This window comes from Corylus avellana, chromosome ca4, assembly GCF_901000735.1.
Source record: "Corylus avellana chromosome ca4, CavTom2PMs-1.0".
Taxonomy (NCBI): domain Eukaryota; kingdom Viridiplantae; phylum Streptophyta; class Magnoliopsida; order Fagales; family Betulaceae; genus Corylus; species Corylus avellana.
This window is the reverse complement of record NC_081544.1, coordinates 8,471,815-8,491,255: the sequence shown is the minus strand read 5'-3', so window position 1 is coordinate 8,491,255 and position 19,441 is coordinate 8,471,815. Positions and strand designations below refer to the sequence as shown.

The following is a 19,441-nucleotide window of genomic DNA, read 5'->3' as shown; positions in this document are numbered from 1 at the left end:
AATTCTTTAAATTCATTAGATGTGAATTCGCCTCCTCTATCGAATTTCAAGGATTTAATACAATAGCCACTTTGTTTTTCCACAACGGCTTTCAATTTTTTGAAAACTTTAAACACTTGAGATTTTTCCTTTAAAAAATAGACCAAAGTCTTTCGACTAAAATCATCAATGAAAATAAGGAAGGAACGATTTTTACCGAATGAAGATGGCTTAATTGGACCACAAACATCCACATGAACAAGTTGAAGCGGCTCATTTGCTCTTGTAGTAGATTCTTTTGGAAAGCTTTTCCGAAATTGTTTGCCGACAAGACAACCTTCACAAAGTTGATCTGGTTGATTAATAGAAGGCAAGCCATTTACCATCCTCTTTTGTGCCAAAAATTTTAATCTGCCAAAATTTACATGCCCAAATCTCAAATGCCAAAGCCAAGATGAATCTTTCAAGCAAGTCTTGAGACATTTAGCCACATCCGTTTGAATATTTAATAAAAACATTCTATTGCTTTTCATGGGAATTTTGGCTATCAAATTCTTCGTGTCATCTCTTAGTAAAAGACTACGATTTTTCATATAAATTTCATAGTCTTTTTCCAAGAGTTGTCCCAAGCTCAAAATATTACTTTCCATACGTGGAACAAAATAAACATTTGTAATAAATTGTTGTCCTCCATTTTTCAAGTGAATTGAGATTGTACCCTTCCCTTTTATTGGAACTTTTCACAAGTCTCCAAAAGTAACATTCTCGCTCACTAATTCATCAAGCTCGACAAACTTGTTTTTGTCTCCACATATATGGTTGCTTGCCGCGTTGTCAAGATACCACATGTTCTTCTCTCCTCTTTCTTCTCCATTATAAGCTAGCAACAAAGTGGGCTCCACTTCCTCGTTTTCAACATAATTGGCTTCCTCTTCAACATTGTTAGCATCGCTTCTACACTCATAAGCATAATGACCATATTTTTGGCAATTATAACATATAACTTGAGATTTATCATACCTTCTTCCATATTGCTTCCAATAACTTTCTCATCCTCGTCCTCTTGATGCTTGACCTCTTTCTTCGTAATTGTTCCAATTACATGGGCTTCTTCCTCTTCCTCTACCACGGCCACGACCGCTTCCTCGTCCTTGTCCTCTTTGACTCCTTTCTTGTTCTTCTTCCTTCTCTTTGAAAAAGAGTTTGTAGCTAGAACTTGTTCCAATAGCTCTTTCTTCTTCTTGTTGAGCCCTTCTTCATGGGCTTGAAGAGATCGCATAAGTTGATCAATATTCATGGTTTCTAAATCTTTTGACTCTTCAATAGCTACAACGATATAGTCAAATTTTTGTTGCAAGGAACGGAGGATCTTCTTAATGACTCGAACATCTTCCAATTTTTCTCCATATCTCTTCATTTGATTTACTATTGCCAACACCCTTGAAAAATAATCCACAATTGACTCGGATTCTTTCATTCGCAAAACTTCAAATTCGCCTCTTAGTGTTTGAAGGCGAACTTTCTTCACTTTATCAACTCCTTGATAAGAGTTTAAAAGAATCTCCCATGCTTGCTTGGAGGTGGTTGCATTCGCCACCTTCTCAAACATAGCTTCATCCAAACATTGATCAATAAGAGTGAGAGCTTGTTGATCCTTCTTTCGAAGTCTTTGAAAAGACTCTCTTTGATTAGAACTCAAAGAAGCTTCATCACTAGGCTCATCATAGCCTTTTTCTACAATCTCCCAAGCATCTTGCGATCCAAGTAATGCCTTGATGCGAATGTACCAATTATCAAAATTGCCTTTGGAAAGGTGAGGGAATTGAAATGGGAAGGTTGAATTTGGTCATTTCTCTAGGATCTAGAAACTGTCGGTGGGAGTGGCCATTTGTTGAAAATTTGAAATAACACTCACTAAGAGATAACGCAAAATAGGAAGCGGAATATTCAACTTTATTCAATTTAATAAAATTACTTGTATTTATAGGATACAAATGACCCTTCTAACATCTTCACAATAACTTCATTCATTTACATTTCATATAACTCCCATGTAATTCTTATATAAAATAACTCTTGAAAAACTACAAGACACAACCTCTTCAACTCACTTAATAACATATGAGAATATGAAATGAAAAGACTCAACTAAATGTTAAAATTAAGTTTATTATTCAACACCCCATTTTAAACTTATTTTCTTTTAGCCTTCTTGAATAACGAAGAATTCTTTCAGCCACCTTGAAATGAGGTAGGTGACTGCATATAGCGACTATTAAGCCCAACTCCATAGAGAATATCAGGTCTTGTGCATGTCAAGTATCTCAAACTTCCAACTAAACTCTTGAAGTTTGTTGGATCCACTCTTTCTCCTCTTCATTCTTCTTTGCCTTGACCACCCATTTTTGTCCAATGGGTTTTGTTCTTTTGGAATAGTCACCAACTCCCATGTGTTGATCTTTCAATTGCTTTGATTTCCTCATCCATGACATTTCTGAATTTTTCATCTTTTATCGCTTTTTCAAAACCTATTCGCTCACAATCCGCAAAATGACAAAAGAGAGTTAGATCATCATTTAAATTCCCGGTTACCTCATGGAGTTCTTGAAGACTTCTCATATGTGGTGGCATTTCACTTGAACTCCCTCTTGAAGATGATGACGACGGTGTACTAGAATCTGTTGGAGATGGAGAAGGTGTAGTGTGCTCTTCGTTTCTTGACTCTTCTTCTTCTTCAAGAAAATGGAAGAATTCATATTTTTCTTCCTCTTGAATGCTCCAATCCCAAAAGTCTTCTTCATCAAACTCTACATCTCTACTAATTACAACTTTGCTGGAATTTGGGTTGTAAAGCTTGTAGCCTTTAGAACTTGAGTCATAGCCAATGAAGATGTACCTTTTGCTTTTATCATCAAGCTTGGACCCCTCTTGAACCGGTACGTGTGTCTAGCCAATGCTTCCAAAAACTCGCAAATGAGAAACACTTGGATTTCTTCCGCTCCATGCTTCTTGTGGTGTTTTGTTCCATAGGCTTCTTGTAGGTCAACGAGTTGATAGATATACGACATAATCAACAGCTTCCGCCCAAAACTCTTTAGGCATTCTTTTTGTCTTCAACATGCTTCGAGCCATATTGAGAATTGCCCTATTCTTTCTTTCAACAACACCATTTTGTTGTGGCAATCTCGGGACCGTTAAAGGGCGATGAATTCCATATTCTTCACAAAATTCTTTATATTCATTAGATGTGAATTCGCCTCCTCTATCGGATCTCAAGGATTTAATACAATAGCCACTTTGTTTTTCCACAAAGGCTTTGAATTTTTTGAAAACTTTAAACACTTGAGATTTTTCCTTTAAAAAATAGACACAAGTCTTTCGACTAAAATCATCAATGAAAAGAATGAAGTAAGGATTTTTACGTAATGAAGATGGCTTAATTGGACCTCAATCATCCGCATGAACAAGTTGAAGTGGCTCATTTGCTCTTGTAGTATATTCTTTTGGAATGCTTTTATTGAATTTTTTGCCGACTAGACATCCTTCGCAAAGTTGATCCGGTTGATTAATAGAAGGCAAGCCATTCACCATCCTCTTTTGTGCCAAAAATTTTAAGCCGCCAAAATTTTCATGCCCAAATCTCAAATGCCAAAGTCAAGATGAATCTTTCAAGCAAGTCTTGAGACATTTAGACACATCTGTTTGACTATTTAATAAAAACATTCTATTGCTTTCATGGGAATTTTGGCTATCAAATTCTTCTTGTCATCTCTTAGTAAAAGACTACGATTTTTCATATAAATTTCATAGTCTTTTTCCAAGAGTTGTCCCAAGCTCAAAATATTACTTTTCATACGTGGAACAAAATAAACATTTGTAATAAATTGTTGTCCTTCATTTTTCAAGAGAATTGAGATTGTACCTTTCCCTTTTATTGGAACTTTTCACAAGTCTCCAAAAGTAACATTCCCGCTCACCGATTCATCAAGCTCGACAAACTTGTTTTTGTCTCCACATATATGGTTGCTTGCCGCGTTGTCAAGATACCACAAGTTCTTCTTTCCTCTTTCTTCTCCATTATAAGCTAGCAACAAAGTGGGCTCTACTTCCTCTCTTTCAACATAATTGGCTTCCTCTTCAACATTGTTAGCATCACTTCTACACTCCCAAGTATAATGACCATATTTTTGGCAATTATAACATATAACTTAAGATTTATCACACCTTCTTCCATATTGCTTCCTATTACTTTCTCGTCCTCGTCCTCTTGATGCTTGATCTCTTTCTTCGTAATTGTTCCAATTACGTGGGCTTCTTCCTCTTCCTATACCACGGCCACGACCGCTTCCTCGTCCTTGTCTCTTTGACTCCTTTCTTGCTCTTATTCCTTCTCTTTGAAAAAGAGTTTTGTAGCTAGAACTTGCTCCAATGGCTCTTTCTTCTTCTTGTTGAGCCTTTCTTCATGGGCTTGAAGAGATCCCATAAGTTGATCAATACTCATGGTTTCTAAATCTTTCGAGTCTTCAATAGCTACAACGATATAGTCAAATTTTTGTTGCAAGGAACGGAGGATCTTCTTAATGACTCGAACATCTTCCAATTTTTCTCCATATCTCTTCATTTGCTTTACTATGGCCAACACCCTTGAAAAATAATTCACAATTGACTCAGATTCTTTCATTCGAAAAACTTCAAATTCGCCTCTTAATGTTTGAAGGCGAACTTTCTTCACTTTATCAACTCCTTGATAGGAGTTTAGAAGAATCTCCTATGCTTGCTTGGAGGTGGTTGCATTCGCCACCATCTCGAACATAGCGTCATCCAAACATTGATGATCAAGAGTGAGAGCTTGTTGATCCTTCTTTCGAAGTATTTGAAAAGACTCTCTTTGATTAGGACTCAAAGAAGCTTTATCACTAGGCTCATCATAGCCTTTTTCTACAATCTCCCAAGCATCTTGCGATCCAAGCAATGCCTTGATGCGAATGCACCAATTATCAAAATTGCCTTTGGAAAGGTGAGGGAATTGAAATGGGAAGGTTGAATTTGGTCATTTCTCTAGGATCTAGAAACTGTCGGTCGGAATGGCCATTTGTTGAAAATTTGAAATAACACTCATTAAGAGATAACACAAAATAGGAAGAGGAATATTCAACTTTATTCAATTTAATAAAATTACTTGCTTACATGGGTATTTATAGGATACAAATGACCCTTCTAACTTCTTCACAATAACTTCATTTATTTACATTTCATATAACTCCCATGTAATTCTTATGTAAAATAACTCTTGAAAAACTAAAAGGCACAACCTCTTCAACTCACTTAGTAACATAGGAAAATATGAAATGAAAAGACACTTAGTAACATATGAGAATATGAAATGAAAAGACTCAACTAAATGTTAAAAAGTTTATTATTCAACACCATTTTTTTATGTTTATTAATATAAATCAATAAATAGTTTGAAGATGCTTGCAACCTCCTAAACAATACAAACGACAACATGAAAATTACCTACTCCTAATCACATCCTCAAAGAAATCCAAAGATCCGTTATGTTATTTATTGACAGGAGAAGATTGTGACCTAGACGATGAATTCATCATAATTCTAACCCAAAAATGAAAATTAGAAAACTTTTTTATAACTGTTATTGTTTGCAAGGGCGTTTTAGACACAATAGGTGAAGGCTATTCAACTTGTTATGTAGTCTACTACACATCTTATTATATAGATGTTGGAAAATATCACAATGAGCAAAATATCCTTCAAACCCTAATGACTCTTACAAATCCTAATAACTCTTCGAACATTCCCCTCAAGTTGGAACAACTTGGAGCACAGAATACAAAGATAGATAAAAATAAAAAATAAAAAGAAAATTCGCTAAAAGCTTCAACGCCAGTAGAAAATGTCAGAAAACTACAACGGGTGGTCAGAACTCACTGCAAAATACCAAGGCTAGTAGAATCTCATTAGAAAACAGCAAGAACCAGTCGAAACCCACCACAAAACATTATGGTTGGTTGAATGTCATTGCAAAACACTAGGAGTCAATTGGATGTCACTACAAAAACACCAAGGAAGGTCAAATCTTTCCGCAAAGCACTAAAAGTTGATTGGATCTCACTGCAAAAACACCAAGGCTAGTCGGATCTCCTCGTAAAACACCAAGGCCAGTAAAATCTGGCCGAAAAACACCAAGAACTGGTCGGAAACCACCGCAAAACACCAAGGTCTATCGAATCTTACCACAAAACACCTAGACTGGTCGAATCTCGACAGCCAACAATGATCACGTTTCTTGTGATCAACCAACACTGACTACAGCTGCAACGGGAACTAATCCCCCGAGCAACAAACTCAATGGAAGCTCGCCCAAACCAACACAAACCGGGCTAAAACAAGACTAGACCGGCAATTAAATGCACGAAATTGGACAAAAGACCATTGAACCAGTCAAGAACAGCACTAAACCAGACAAAAACATACTTAACCGGCTTTAAACAATGCTAAATTAGAAATAAAACGGCTAAACCGGATGTAAAAGATACTGAAATGGTCTCCAAACCCTCTGAAACGGGGAAGAAAACTACTAAACCAGTTATAAATCAAACTGAACTAGACAAAAAACTAACAAACTGATCTGAAACCATATTGAACTGGACCTGTAAGACATTAAACTGACTTGGAAGGCACTGAACCTGTCGAAAAAAAATTGAACCGAACCTGAAATGGACTAAACCGGATGAGAAACACAATCAACAGTAAAGAACCAACTGAACCGAATGTTAAAGATAATGGACCGGACAAAAATCAAGGAAAGTTGGCTTGAGCAGGATGAGAGACAATGCGAACCTCCTAAACTGATCAAAAAATCAGCAAACCCATCTATCCTTTCCCTGGAATGAGAAGATCCAAACACAACTCTAGCTATCCTTATCCAAGATAGAGAATAGCCAAAAGCTAGATCTTGCCGAAAAAAAATTTAAAACTATCATTAAGTATTACAAAATTGCTAGAAACTCGCCGAAGACGATCACATAGAGCCGGAAAACATCCCAAAAGGCTGTCGAAAACTCAGAAATTCACCAAAAAAGACTACAATAGCCGTCAACCAACAAAGCGACAACAACGTCGACAACCACCACACGATAGGCAACCACGAGAACCACTATGAAAACACATGGCAAACTTTTTTTCATGGGAAAAATACATTTTACCCTCCTGAACTATCCACCCATTTGCACTTTGACCTCCAATGTTTAAAAAGTAACACTTGCCTCCCCCCCAAAAAACTTCCAAATTGTTGCTATTTAACCATTCTGACTCTTTTTTTTCTTTCTTTTTTTCAAAATGCCCCCATCTCAAGTTTTTCTTTTTTTAAAAAAAAAAATTAAAAATAAAGGGGTGTCCGGTCTGGGGTGGCCGAAGCCACCCCTAGGCCCAACTGGGGTGGCCGGCCGCACCTTAATTTTTAATTTCTTTTTTTTTAAAAAAAAAAAAAAAAAAAAAAAGAAAAACGATATAGAGGGCTTTGAAAAAAAAAAAAAAAAAAAGAGTCGAGGAATGAATTCGGTGCAACAATTTGGAAGTTAGAAGTCAATCACTTTTCCAACATTAAAGAATCAAAATAATGTTTAGGGGTAAATATGACCCTCACCTAACTCAAACTGTCGTGGATTCTTTATTTTTTTAGGGGAAACTACCTTTTGCCCTTATGAACTACAATGCCTTGGCACTTTCCTCCCATGAATTGCCAACTGTACTACTTTCCCCCATGAACTACCATTTTGTGCCCAAAGCCTCCTTCCGTCAGTCAAAGCCGTTAACTCAGATGGTCAAAGTAACAATGCGTTGTAGGTCATGGGGACAAAGTTTCAATGCGTTATAGTTCATAGGGGCAAAGTGATGCAAAGTGATGGGTTGGCCATTTGAGTTAACGGCTTTGATTGATGGAAGGGGGTTTTGGGTATAAAATTGTAGTTCATGGGGGCAAAGTAGTACATTTGGCAGTTCATGGAGGGAAAGTGCCAATGCGCTATAGTTCATAGGAGCAAAAGGTAGTTTCCCTTCTTTTTTTTCCTCACAACGAATAGCTCTTTTATAGCTCTATTAGGGCACTGCCCATGTGGAAACAAAGCCCACATGGGCAGTGTTGCCACCAGAGGGTCAATCACTAACACCAAGTACTAAAAGTTTAACCAAGCGAAGAAAAAAAAAACTACAAACGAAACGATTAGAAAAAAGATCTAAACCCAAAGGCTCTGATACCATTTTTTAGTTTGCATGAATGATTTAGGCACAAAAGATGGAGGCTATTCAACTTGTTACGTAGCCTACCACACAATGGCCAAAACATCACTCAAACCCTATTAATGACTGTTACAAACCCTAATAACTCTTCTAACAATAACATTAATGGATTTACCATGAAAAATCCTAAGTTTCTATAATTTAACCATTGATCATGTAACTTCATCATTACTTTCTTTATGATGTTTATAAAAAAAATAATAATAAAAAAAAATAAAAATATAAGTTATTTCATACAAAGTAATTTTGAAAATTGTGACACTTAAAAAAGTTAATCCCACATTGGATGCGTCGATTGTAAAGGTTTTACATAGATGCTAAATTCCAAATTGGTTCTTGATATAGATCGAAGTGTATTCCGATCCCATATGTTATTTCATGTTTTTATCATTTAAGTGTCGTGGCTGTCCAAACAGCCATATGTCCCTTTCGGACTAGCGCCGTCATTTTGTTTTGTTTTCTAGCTGACTTTATGTTGTTATTTTATTTGGGTTAGGTTTTTGAGAGTCTTTATTTCATTATTTTATTAGGTTTAGGGTTTTGGGGGTATTTATATCATATTTTATTAAGTTTAGGGTTTTGGGCTATAAATATATGCTTATAGCCTCTAGAGAAAAGGGAGTTTATGTTGATTATTGATTTTTATTAATGAGAATTACTCATAGTTGAGTTTATTCCTCTTGTTCCTGCAAAACCAAGAGAGTATCTAGCTTTTAAAGAAGAATTCTCACATCATTGATAGACTCAAGATCTAGAATTACTTATCTGCTGCTTTATTGTTGTTCTTTGCGGCAACCCACCAAGTCGGGCTGCATCAGTTGGTATCAGAGTTCAAGTTACTTTTCAAGAATGCGGAGGAGCGACTATCTGGCAGATATGAACGAGGTTCGCGTGTGCACGAAGACAGCACGTAAGGAGCAACTAGCGATTAATCTGCGGCACATGGGTGGTGGGCTGAACAATTGTCGTCCCCAACCAATACCTCAATTTTCAGAGGCGGAAGGCAAACCTATCGCTGAATGTTGGTAACATGTGGAGAATCAATTCACGGCTATGAGGGATCAAATTGAAGATGTCACTACTGGAATATCCAACCTGTGTGGTCACAAAGGGTGTGGACGGCCGCTTGGCTAGCTCCTTTAGTGATTAGTTTTTCTGATTTTCTTTTTCATTTCTCTCCCTCCTAGGCGCTCTCTGTTTATACTTCCCGTGTATGTGGGTTGCGCCCCTTTGCGCTTTTTATATCATTATTACTTATAAAAAAAAAAGGGTGTGGATCTAGAAACCCGTTTGCGGAGTGGCGAATGCACGGATGTCAACACCTTGCACAAGCTCATTGCAATCAGCGGGTGAGTAGATTCAAACTCGATGTACTGGAATTTCAAGGTTGCTTGCAAACAAAAGAGTTCTTGGTGACACAAAAATAAAAAATAAAAAATTCACAAAAAAAAGTACCTAGGAAGATGGCGGAGATGGTGCCTAGAGAGGCGACGGAGATCAGGAGTCAATCAGTTGTGGTGGAGGAAGATGGATTTATTGAAGAAGATTGCTCAGTAGATTGGGCCTCTCCACCAATCTATGACATCTATCCCGACAAAGAGGTGAGTTCTATACACCACGTGTTTGATGAAAGTCCTGAAAGAGAAATCTTTGATTTGAAAGTTGATTTCCTTGGAGTAGATGCTATCTTGTCAAAATCTTTTAACCAAAGTTGTGATGAGATCTATGGGGCGGAGATGACTTTTTCTATCAAAGAGTGAAAGGGTCTTTGTGAGTTCTTTGGGGATTCTCATGGCATTTGGGAAGGGCAAGGTACAAGCAAAGCTTGGCAAGTCTACTCAGCAAGGTGCGGTGCGGGCCATCATGTTTATTATGAGGTGTGGCCTTGTTGTGATTTTGAGAAGAGGAGGATGAAATGAGCTGACTGGACAGCGGGAAGACCGTGGGAAGAACCGGCCGAATTCGAGGAAGAATTCTCTCCAACCTAGGGAGAATGATGTAGATCAGAGTGTATTTTGATCTCATATGTTATTTCATGTTTTTGTCGTTTAAGTGTTGTGGCTGTTCGGACGACCATATGTCCCGTCCGGACGAGTGCCATTAGTTTGTTTTATTTTCTAGCCGACTCTATGTTGTTATTTTATTAGGTTTTGGGTTTTTGGAGTCTTTATTTCGTTAGTTTATTAGGTTTAGGGTTTTGGGAGTATTTATGTCATATTTTATTAGGTTTAGGGTTTTGGGCTATAAATATATGCTTATAGTCTCTAGAGAAAATAGGAGTTTATGTTGATTATTGACTTTTATTAATTAGAATTACTCATAGTTGAGTTTATTCCTCTTTTTCATTCAAAACCTAGAAAGTATCTAGCTTTTCAAGAAGAATTCTCAGATCATTGATAGACTCAAGATCTAGAATTACCTATCCGTTGCTTTATTGTTGTTCTTCGCTCCAACCCACCAAGTAGGGCTGCATTAGTTCTTTAATTTGTGTGACTTGGAATTATAAGTGATTTCAAGGAGCTCGAATTGTAGTTTTGACTAGTTTCTTTGGAGTAATAACAAAATATGGCTAGTGCTTTCCATACCTCGTGACAAATAGTATGAGAGCCAATTAGTAATACCTTGTGTTGTTAAGTCAGTACAACATGACGTTCGGCCTTGAAGAGGACGTTAAGGATTTGAGCAAAGGAAATTGTGACATCCTAACAAGTAAGTCTGACATTGGCTGGGTAGATTGTAAAAGTATTATGTAGGTGCTACTATTTAAGACTATCACATGAATAACCTTTTTGGATTGATAGCGAGTGGCCATCAAGCAAGACTCCTTGGAAGTTTGTCCTAAAATCATCTAGCAATTCGAACATGCACATCTTCTCCTATTTTCCTCATGAATTCAAGCTAGCCTAATCTACATAATCCTCTCCCTCTCTCAGTTGGAGAGAATTTGCCCTTGAATTTGAATGCTTATCAGATGAATCTCCTGTGTACGGGTCAATATTTTTGACATTGAAGACGTTGGACGTCTTGATATGGCGTGGAAGTTTCAACCAATACGCATTTGAGTTGGTCTTCTCAATAATCTCCAACGTTCCAATCTTCTTGGGTCAAGACAACCCAAACAAAATTACCTTCCTCAAATTCTACAACACATCTCTTCTGTTCAGAAATTACTTTGTACTTAGCCACAACCTTGTGAACTTCCTGAATCTAAGTAATAAGAGACTTTAGCATTCACCTGCTTCAAATCAAGAATAGGTGCTAAATCTAATAGTCCACGAGGGTTAGTTCCGTAGACAATATAGAAAGGACAAAAACTGATGCTCCTATTTGTAGACTGATTGTTAATGAACTCAACTTGAAATAATTATTGATCCCATGACTTGATATCTTCACCAGCCAAGCACCAAAGCAAATCTCCCAACAAACGGTTAACACCCTCCATTTGCTAATTGGTTTGAAGATGATAGGCACTGCCAAAATCGAGCTTAGTGATGGACAATCTCCACAAACATCTCCAAAAATGGCTAAGAAACCCAGTTTCTCCCGATCAGAAACAATGAACAATGGCATTCATAAAGTCGACACACCTTCCGAAAATACAATTGAGCGACATTCACCACGTCATAAGTTTTCTTGCATGCATAATTATAGTGAGTCATCTACGAAAACTGATCGACCACAACAAAAATGGAATCATTATCTCCTTGTATCCTTAGTAATCCCAACACAAAATTCATGCTCATGTTAGTCCACTATTGATCCAAAATGGGAAGTGTCACATACGACCCGACCATGAATAAAGAGAACCAATATGTTTAAATAGAATACAAAAATAGAATTTAAGAATTCTAATATGATCACAGAGGACGAAACTCTGCAACCCAGCTTCTACCCTAGTGTAGATCGGAATGTTGTTGATACAGCCTTAGGGACCACCGTCCGGACGGGTAGGAAGCCGTTCATCCAGAGGACTCTCCATAATAAAACCCGAGGTGTCTGTTAGCTGGCTGTTCAATAGCAATCCCGACGCCTATTTTACGTTTTAGTCTTTTACTAGGTTTATGTTTCTTTGTTAGTCTTTTACTTAGTTTAGTTTTCCTTTTCCGTTACGTAGTTGGATTTAAGTAGGACCGTCCGAACGAAGGCTTGTTCCGTCAAGACTGGCATCGTAGGATTACAATTCCGATTCTAATTCGTAGTTTTATTAGGTTTAGGAGTCTTGGGGCTATAAATACATGCTTATTGTTAGAAGAGGTGACTTGCATTTCTTCTTCAACCTTACCGTGGGCCCCAAACCATTAAAGCATCCCATACTTTTTGACTTGTGTTTCTCTCCTACACGTCCATTTTGTCTTTCCATTTATTGAGCTTCTTCTAGAAGCTTTGTGAAAAGGCTTTGTTGTTTTATTATTGAAGCCATTCGGTCAATAAGAGAGAAAGAAGAAAAAACTGAAGTTGCCAAGAGAGAGAGAGAGAGAGAGAGAGGCTTGTGCTGAAGAGAGAAGAAGATACACCATTTTTCTTCAGTTTGATCTCACATTTGGAATGCTGAAGAGCTTAGAGAATTTTAGAGAATATTCTCTTTTGTATTTAATTCTCTTTTGAGTGAGATTGGGGTGTATTGGGGTTTTTGGGTACGAGTGGTTTTATTCGTACTACTTTTTGTACTCCACTCTTTTGTTAGTAAATTTCTTTTGGATCGTCTCATCCTGTGGATGTAGGCTTGTTAAGCCGAACCACTTAAATCTTGGTGTCTTGTGTGGTTGTGTTATTTTTCTATTATGTACTTTTCTACTTCTTTAGTGATCTTAGAATTTGCATTTGTCACAACAAATTGGTATCCAAGCTTGGGTATTTATTTGGCAGGATGGCTACTGCAAAATTTGTAGAGAAGTTTGATGGTCAAAATAGTTTCAGCCTTTGGCGCATCAAGATGCAAGCTTTGTTACGACAACAAGGCTTGGCGAAGATTTTGGATGGCGAGTTGCCATCAACATTATCAACGGAGGAAAGGAAGGAACTTGAAGAAAAAGTTCATGGTGCAATTTTGTTGTCTCTTTCAGATGGAGTTTTAAGAGAAGTTGCCGATGAAGAAACAGCCGCTGGACTTTGGAAGAAGCTGGAGAGCTTGTACATGACGAAATCCTTCACTAACCGATTGTATTTGAAGCAATGGTTATATACCCTCAAGATGAAATAAGGTATGCCTCTTTGTGATCATCTTGATGACTTTAATAGAATTATTTTGGATCTGAAAAATATTGATATTAAAGTAGATGATGAGGATCATGCCCTGATTTTGTTGTGTTCACTACCAGATGTCTTTGATAATTTTGTTAATTCAATGTTGTACGGTAGAGATACTATCTCCTTAGCCGATGTTAAATTTGCTTTAAATTATATGGAGTTGAGGACAAGATTGAATAGTAAAGGTAGTGATAATCAGGCAGGGGGTTTATTTGTTAAAGGTTGTTCAGAAAATTCTTCTAATTTTAGAGGTCGATCTAGTGAGAGGGATTCGGGTAAAGGTAAATCAAGAGGCCGATCACAGTCCAGGTCAAAGAAGAAAGTAAAGTGTTACTATTGTAAAAAGTATGGGCATTATCAATCCGAGTGTCCGAACTTGAAAAATAAAGAGGAAAGTGACAAGCAAAGTTCCTCTTCTGTGGTTGGTGTTGTCGAAGGAAATTCTAAGGGCTCAGACCTTGTCCTTGCAGTTACCGTTTCTAATGATTGTTCTCACGACAAGTGGGTCCTTGATACTGCTTGTACATTTTATATGTCCCCTAAAAGGGATTGGTTTACTACCTATGATTCAGTCAATGGTGGTTCAGTCTTGATGGGAAATAATGTTGCCTACAAGATTGTTGGTATTGGTACAATCAGAATTAGGATGCATGATGGGATTGTGAGGACTTTGACGAATGTTCGACATATACCAGATTTGAAGAAAAATCTTATTTTATTGGGCACTTTGGACTCCCTTGGATACAAGTATTTCAGTGAAGGTGGAGTCATTCGGGTTAGCAAAGGCTCATTGGTAATAATGAAAGGTAACAAGATTGATGGCCTCTACTTTCTTCAGGGTAGTACGGTACCAAGTTCAGCTGCTGTGTCTTCTTCAAATGATCCAGATTCAGACACTACCCGGTTATGGCATATGCGGTTGGGTCATTTGAGTGATAGGGGTATGACAATCCTAAGCAAACGGGGTTTGCTTTGTGACCAGAAAACAGGATTTCTTGACTTTTGTGAGCATTGTGTGTTCGAGAAACAGTGCAGAGTCAAGTTCAGTACAGGCATCCACAGAACAAGTGGTACATTGGATTATATCCATTCAGATCTATGGGGTCCCTCTCAGGTTCCATCAAAAGGTAGTGCTCGATACTTTATTACATTTATTGATGATTATTCGAGAAAAGTCTGGGTGTATTTTTTGAAGAAGAAAAGTAATGTGTTTGTCACTTTCAAGCAATGGAAGACATTAATTGAGAATCAGATTGGGAAGAAAATCAAGCGACTCAGAACAGACAACGGCATGGAATTTTGTCGTGGTGAATTTAATAAATTCTGAAAGGATGAAGGCATCGCTAGACATCGCACAGTTAGTCATACTCCATAGTAAAATGGGGTTACTGAGCGGATGAACAAGACTATTTTGGAGAGAGCGCATTGCTTACTTTCAAATGCCAGGTTGTCTAGAGATTTTTGGACTGAGGCGGTCAATACTGCTTGCTATTTGGTCAACCGTTCTCCATCAACAGCCATTGATTGTAAAACTCCTTATGAGGTATGGTCTGGTATTCCTGCTAATTATTCATTTTTAAAAACTTTTGAATGTCCTGCTTATTGTCATGTGAATGATGGTAAGCTTGAGCCTAGGTCAAAGAAATGTATATTTCTAGGCTATGTGGATGGGGTGAAGGGATATAGATTGTGGTGTTCTGATCCTAAATCACCTATGTTTATAGTCAGTAGAGATGTTGTATTTGATGAATCTGTCATGCTTTACCCGAGAAAGGAGTCTATTGTTTCTGTAGGAAAGGAGCAGGGTTCTAGCAAGGAGGTGGAACTTCAGGTGGAGGCTTCACAAGGTGTGCGAGATAACACTCAAGATCAGCCTGTTACAAATATTCATGATTCCAGTTCTGATGATGATGATCCACAAGAAGAGCAAGAGACCAGTATTGCTGCTTGTAGACAGAGGAGGCAGATTAGGCCACCTCAGAGATATGGCTATGCAGATTTGGTAGCATATGCACTTACTGTGGCAGAGGACACTGCAGTCCAGGAGTCTTCCATTTACTCAGAAGCTATCACAAGTAGTGAGTCTACTCAATGGGCTGTTGCCATGAATGAGGAGATTGAGTCTCTTCATAAGAACCAAACATGAGAATTGGTGAAATTGCCTAAAGGCGCTAAAACTGTTGGTTGCAAATGGACCTTCAAGAAAAAGGAAGGAATCCTAGGTGTTGAAGATGCAAGGTTCAAGGCACGTTTGGTAGCAAAGGGCTATAGTCAAAGAGAAGGTATGGACTTCAATGAAGTTTTCTCTCCTGTTGTGAGACATAGTTCTATTCGCGTTTTGCTTGCCATGGTTGCTCTAAATGATTTGGAACTTGAGCAACTTGATGTGAAAACTGCATTTCTGTATGGTGAGCTTGAGAAAACCATTTACATGCATTAGCCATAAGGGTTCATTGCTGAAGGTAAAGAAGATCATGTTTGTCAGTTGAGGAGGTCGTTGTATGGTTTAAAACAATCTCCAAGACAGTGGTACAAGCGCTTTGACAGCTTTATGATCAGACATAGTTACACAAGAAGTAGCTATGACAGCTGTGTGCATTACAAGCAATTCTCTTATGGTTCTTTTGTTTATTTGTTACTCTATGTGGATGACATGCTTATTAGTTATTGCTGATAAAAGCATGTTGGAGATTAAGAGATTGAAATCTATGTTGAGTGATGAGTTTGAAATGAAGGATTTGGGTGCTACGAAGAAAATCCTTGGTATGGAGATTCATAGGGATAGAAAAACGGGAAAGTTGTACTTGTCACAGAATAAGTACATTTGAGAAAGTACTTGAATGCTTTGATATGCATAATTCTAAACTAGTGAGTACTCCACTTGCAGCTCATTTTAGACTTTCAGCAGCGTTAGTACCCCAGAGTGAGGAGGAGGAGCAGTTCATGTCATGTGTTCCTTATTCCAGTGCAGTTGGGAGCATCATGTATGCTATGGTGTGCACTCGTCCAGATATTTCACAGGCAGTCAGTGTTGTTAGTCGCTACATGGCGAATCCGGGCAAGGTTCACTGGCAGGCAGTGAAATGGATACTCCGTTATTTATAGGGCACTACAGATGTTGGTTTAGTCTATGATAAAGGCAGTAGTATCAGTTCGAATGTAACCGGTTATGTTGATTCAGATTATGCTACTGATTTGGATAAAATAAGATCTCTGACAAGTTTTGTTTTCACTCTCTCGGGGTGTGCCATTAGTTGGAAAGCGACTTTACAGTTGATAGTTGCTTTGTCCACTACAGAGGCAGAGTATATGGCAGCAGCAGAGGCAATGAAAGAAGCAATTTGGCTTAGAGGTTTGGTTGGTGATCTAGGTTTGCAGCAACATGAGACTGCTGTATTTTGTGATAGCCAAAGCGCAATACATTTGACCAAAAATCAAATGTATCATGAGAGGACCAAACACATTGATGTCAGATATCATTTTCTTCGGGAGGTCGTGACACAAGGTGATATCATAGTAAAGAAAATTGCTACGACGGAAAATCCAGCAGACATGTTGACTAAGCCACTTCTGTTCCTCAAGTTCAAGCATTGTTTGGGCTTGATTGGTGCTTGTCGTTTGTAATTACCCTTAGGGGTGTTGGAGGAGACGTCTTGAGGAGATTTGTGTTGAAGACTTGATGAAATTCAAGTCAAAGTGGAGATTTGTTAGAAGAGGTGACTTGCATTTCTTATTCAACCTTACCGTGGGCGCCAAACCATTAAGGCATCCCATACTTTTTGACTTGTGTTTCTCTCCTACACGTCCATTTTGTCTCTCCATTTATTGAGCTTCTTCTAGAAGCTTTGTGAAAAGGCTTTGTTGTTTTATTATTGAAGCCATTTGGTCAAAAAGAGAGAAAGAAGAAAAAACTGAAGTTGCCGAGAGAGAGAGAGAGAGAGAGAGAGAGCTTGTGCTGCAGAGAGAAGAAGATACACCATTTTTCTTCAGTTTGATCTCACATTTGGAATGCTGAAAAGCTTAGAGAATTTTAGAAAATATTTTCTCTTTTGTATTTAATTCTCTTTTGAGTGAGATTGGGGTGTATTGGGGCTTTTGGGTTTGAGTGGTTTTATTTGTACTACTCTTTGTACTCCACTCTTTTGTTAGTGAATTTCTCCTGGATCGTCTCCACCAGTAGAAGTAGGCTTGTTAAGCCGAACCACTTAAATCTTGGTGTCTTGTGTGGTTGTGTTATTTTTCTATTCTGTACTTTTCTATTTCTTTGGTGATCTTGGAATTTGCATTTGTCACAACACTTATAGCCTCCTAAATAGCAGATTTGGATTATTATTGATTTTGTTTAATAAGAATTACTCAGAGTTGAGTTTCTTCTTTGTTTCCTTCAAAACCTAGAGAGTATCTAGCTTTTATGAAGAAGATTTCTTAGATCTCTTGATAGTCTCAAGATCTAGAAGTACCTATCCGTTCATTACTGTTATTATTCGCTGCCGCCCACCAAGTCACGCTGCATCATAGCCCCATCTACTATCTTTTCCACAAAAGCCTTTATAGTCTCAATTCTTAAGCATCAAGGAGATAATTAGGCCATCCGCATAACAAATATGCACTTGATACTTCCAAAAAACTGGCCTCCCTTCATTTCCTTACAATCCCTTCCATAACATAGGCTGTTGGCCCTTTTGGGATTTTATATTATGATTAACAATAGAAACCTCACAAGTTTCTTCAAATAGTTGATTTATAGCTCTAAACTTATGGGTTTACATTATTTACATAGTTTTTTAGTCTTATTTCCTTAATTGGTACAAAAATGTTAATGCAGGTAGCTGTATCATTGTTGTAAGGAATCATGATTCAAGATTGTTATTAGACTGTTATCTGAAATTTTAATGAAAATCTTTGAAACTTGCATATAAAAGAAAGTGGTACCATAATATGAAAGCTAGATGCATTTTCTGGGACAACTTTGAGAACAAACTACTAAAAATCTTTCTAATGAAAGGTAAGAAATGCCTAGATAATTTAGCAACTATTGCTTGCATACAGACCATATACTAAAAATCTTCATGAATGGCAACTCTTTGTCCTCTTTTAGCTTGACAACCGTAGCTCCATCTTGTTGAGCAATGAAATCGTGGAGAAGACTCATGAACTGAGGTATTTTAACGACATAGCTTTATCAAGTTATTACTATAATGACATGCAAATTACACATTAAATTAATGTTAAAATGATTACACCTTACAGGAAGATGAAGGGAGACGACCTCCAACTATTAAATATAGAAGAACTACAGAAACTAGAGCAACTTCTCCAAGTAGGCTTGAGCCGTGTTTCAAATGAAAAGGTTTGTCTCTGTTTGCTAGCATTATAATGGAGCACTGAAATTTCTGTTAACATGAGAAGCTTTTACATTTTTCAGGATGAAAGATTTCGAGAAGAGATTAGTGCCTTTGAGCGGAAGGTCAAGTTTCAAACTGCATATTTTTTACAACATTTCATGCAATTATTATAATTTTGAAAAAATATAGAATGTAACACACCTTCATGCTCTCTTATGTAACGCTCCCAAAATTAGTCAATTTATTTAATTAACTTGGAGTGTTACTGGCAATGCTTCAATTGCAATTAATTGGTAATTAGAGGGTGTTATTACCCTCAACGCTAACTTATTAGAGTATATCATATAGTGGAAAACGAAGTAAAAATGATTTAATTTAACACTAAATATCTTTTAACAATTCATCATCTATCCTTGGTTAGCGATGAGGTAAATTTGGGAAGAATGGACTAGGAAAATGGGGTATTGATCGTGGTGGGGAGTGTGGTAATATGAAGGGGGAGGATGAGGGTCCTTATAATAGTAAGGTGAAGTGGAGGATTTGACTGGAGA

The 19,441-nt window shown here is 37.5% G+C and overlaps 1 protein-coding gene across 6 annotated transcripts in view; it reads left to right on the top strand.

The window, feature by feature from the left end:
• The window catches only part of LOC132177009 (MADS-box protein JOINTLESS-like), a 69,032-nt gene that overhangs the window by 45,331 nt on the left and 4,260 nt on the right, over nt 1-19,441 (top strand). For all 6 annotated transcript variants that reach the window (XM_059589200.1, XM_059589203.1, XM_059589202.1 and 3 more), the window contains 3 exons: nt 18,644-18,705; nt 18,796-18,895; nt 18,971-19,012. In XM_059589200.1, the coding sequence (XP_059445183.1) occupies nt 18,644-18,705; nt 18,796-18,895; nt 18,971-19,012 (204 nt within the window). The remainder of the gene's footprint in view (nt 1-18,643; nt 18,706-18,795; nt 18,896-18,970; nt 19,013-19,441) is intronic.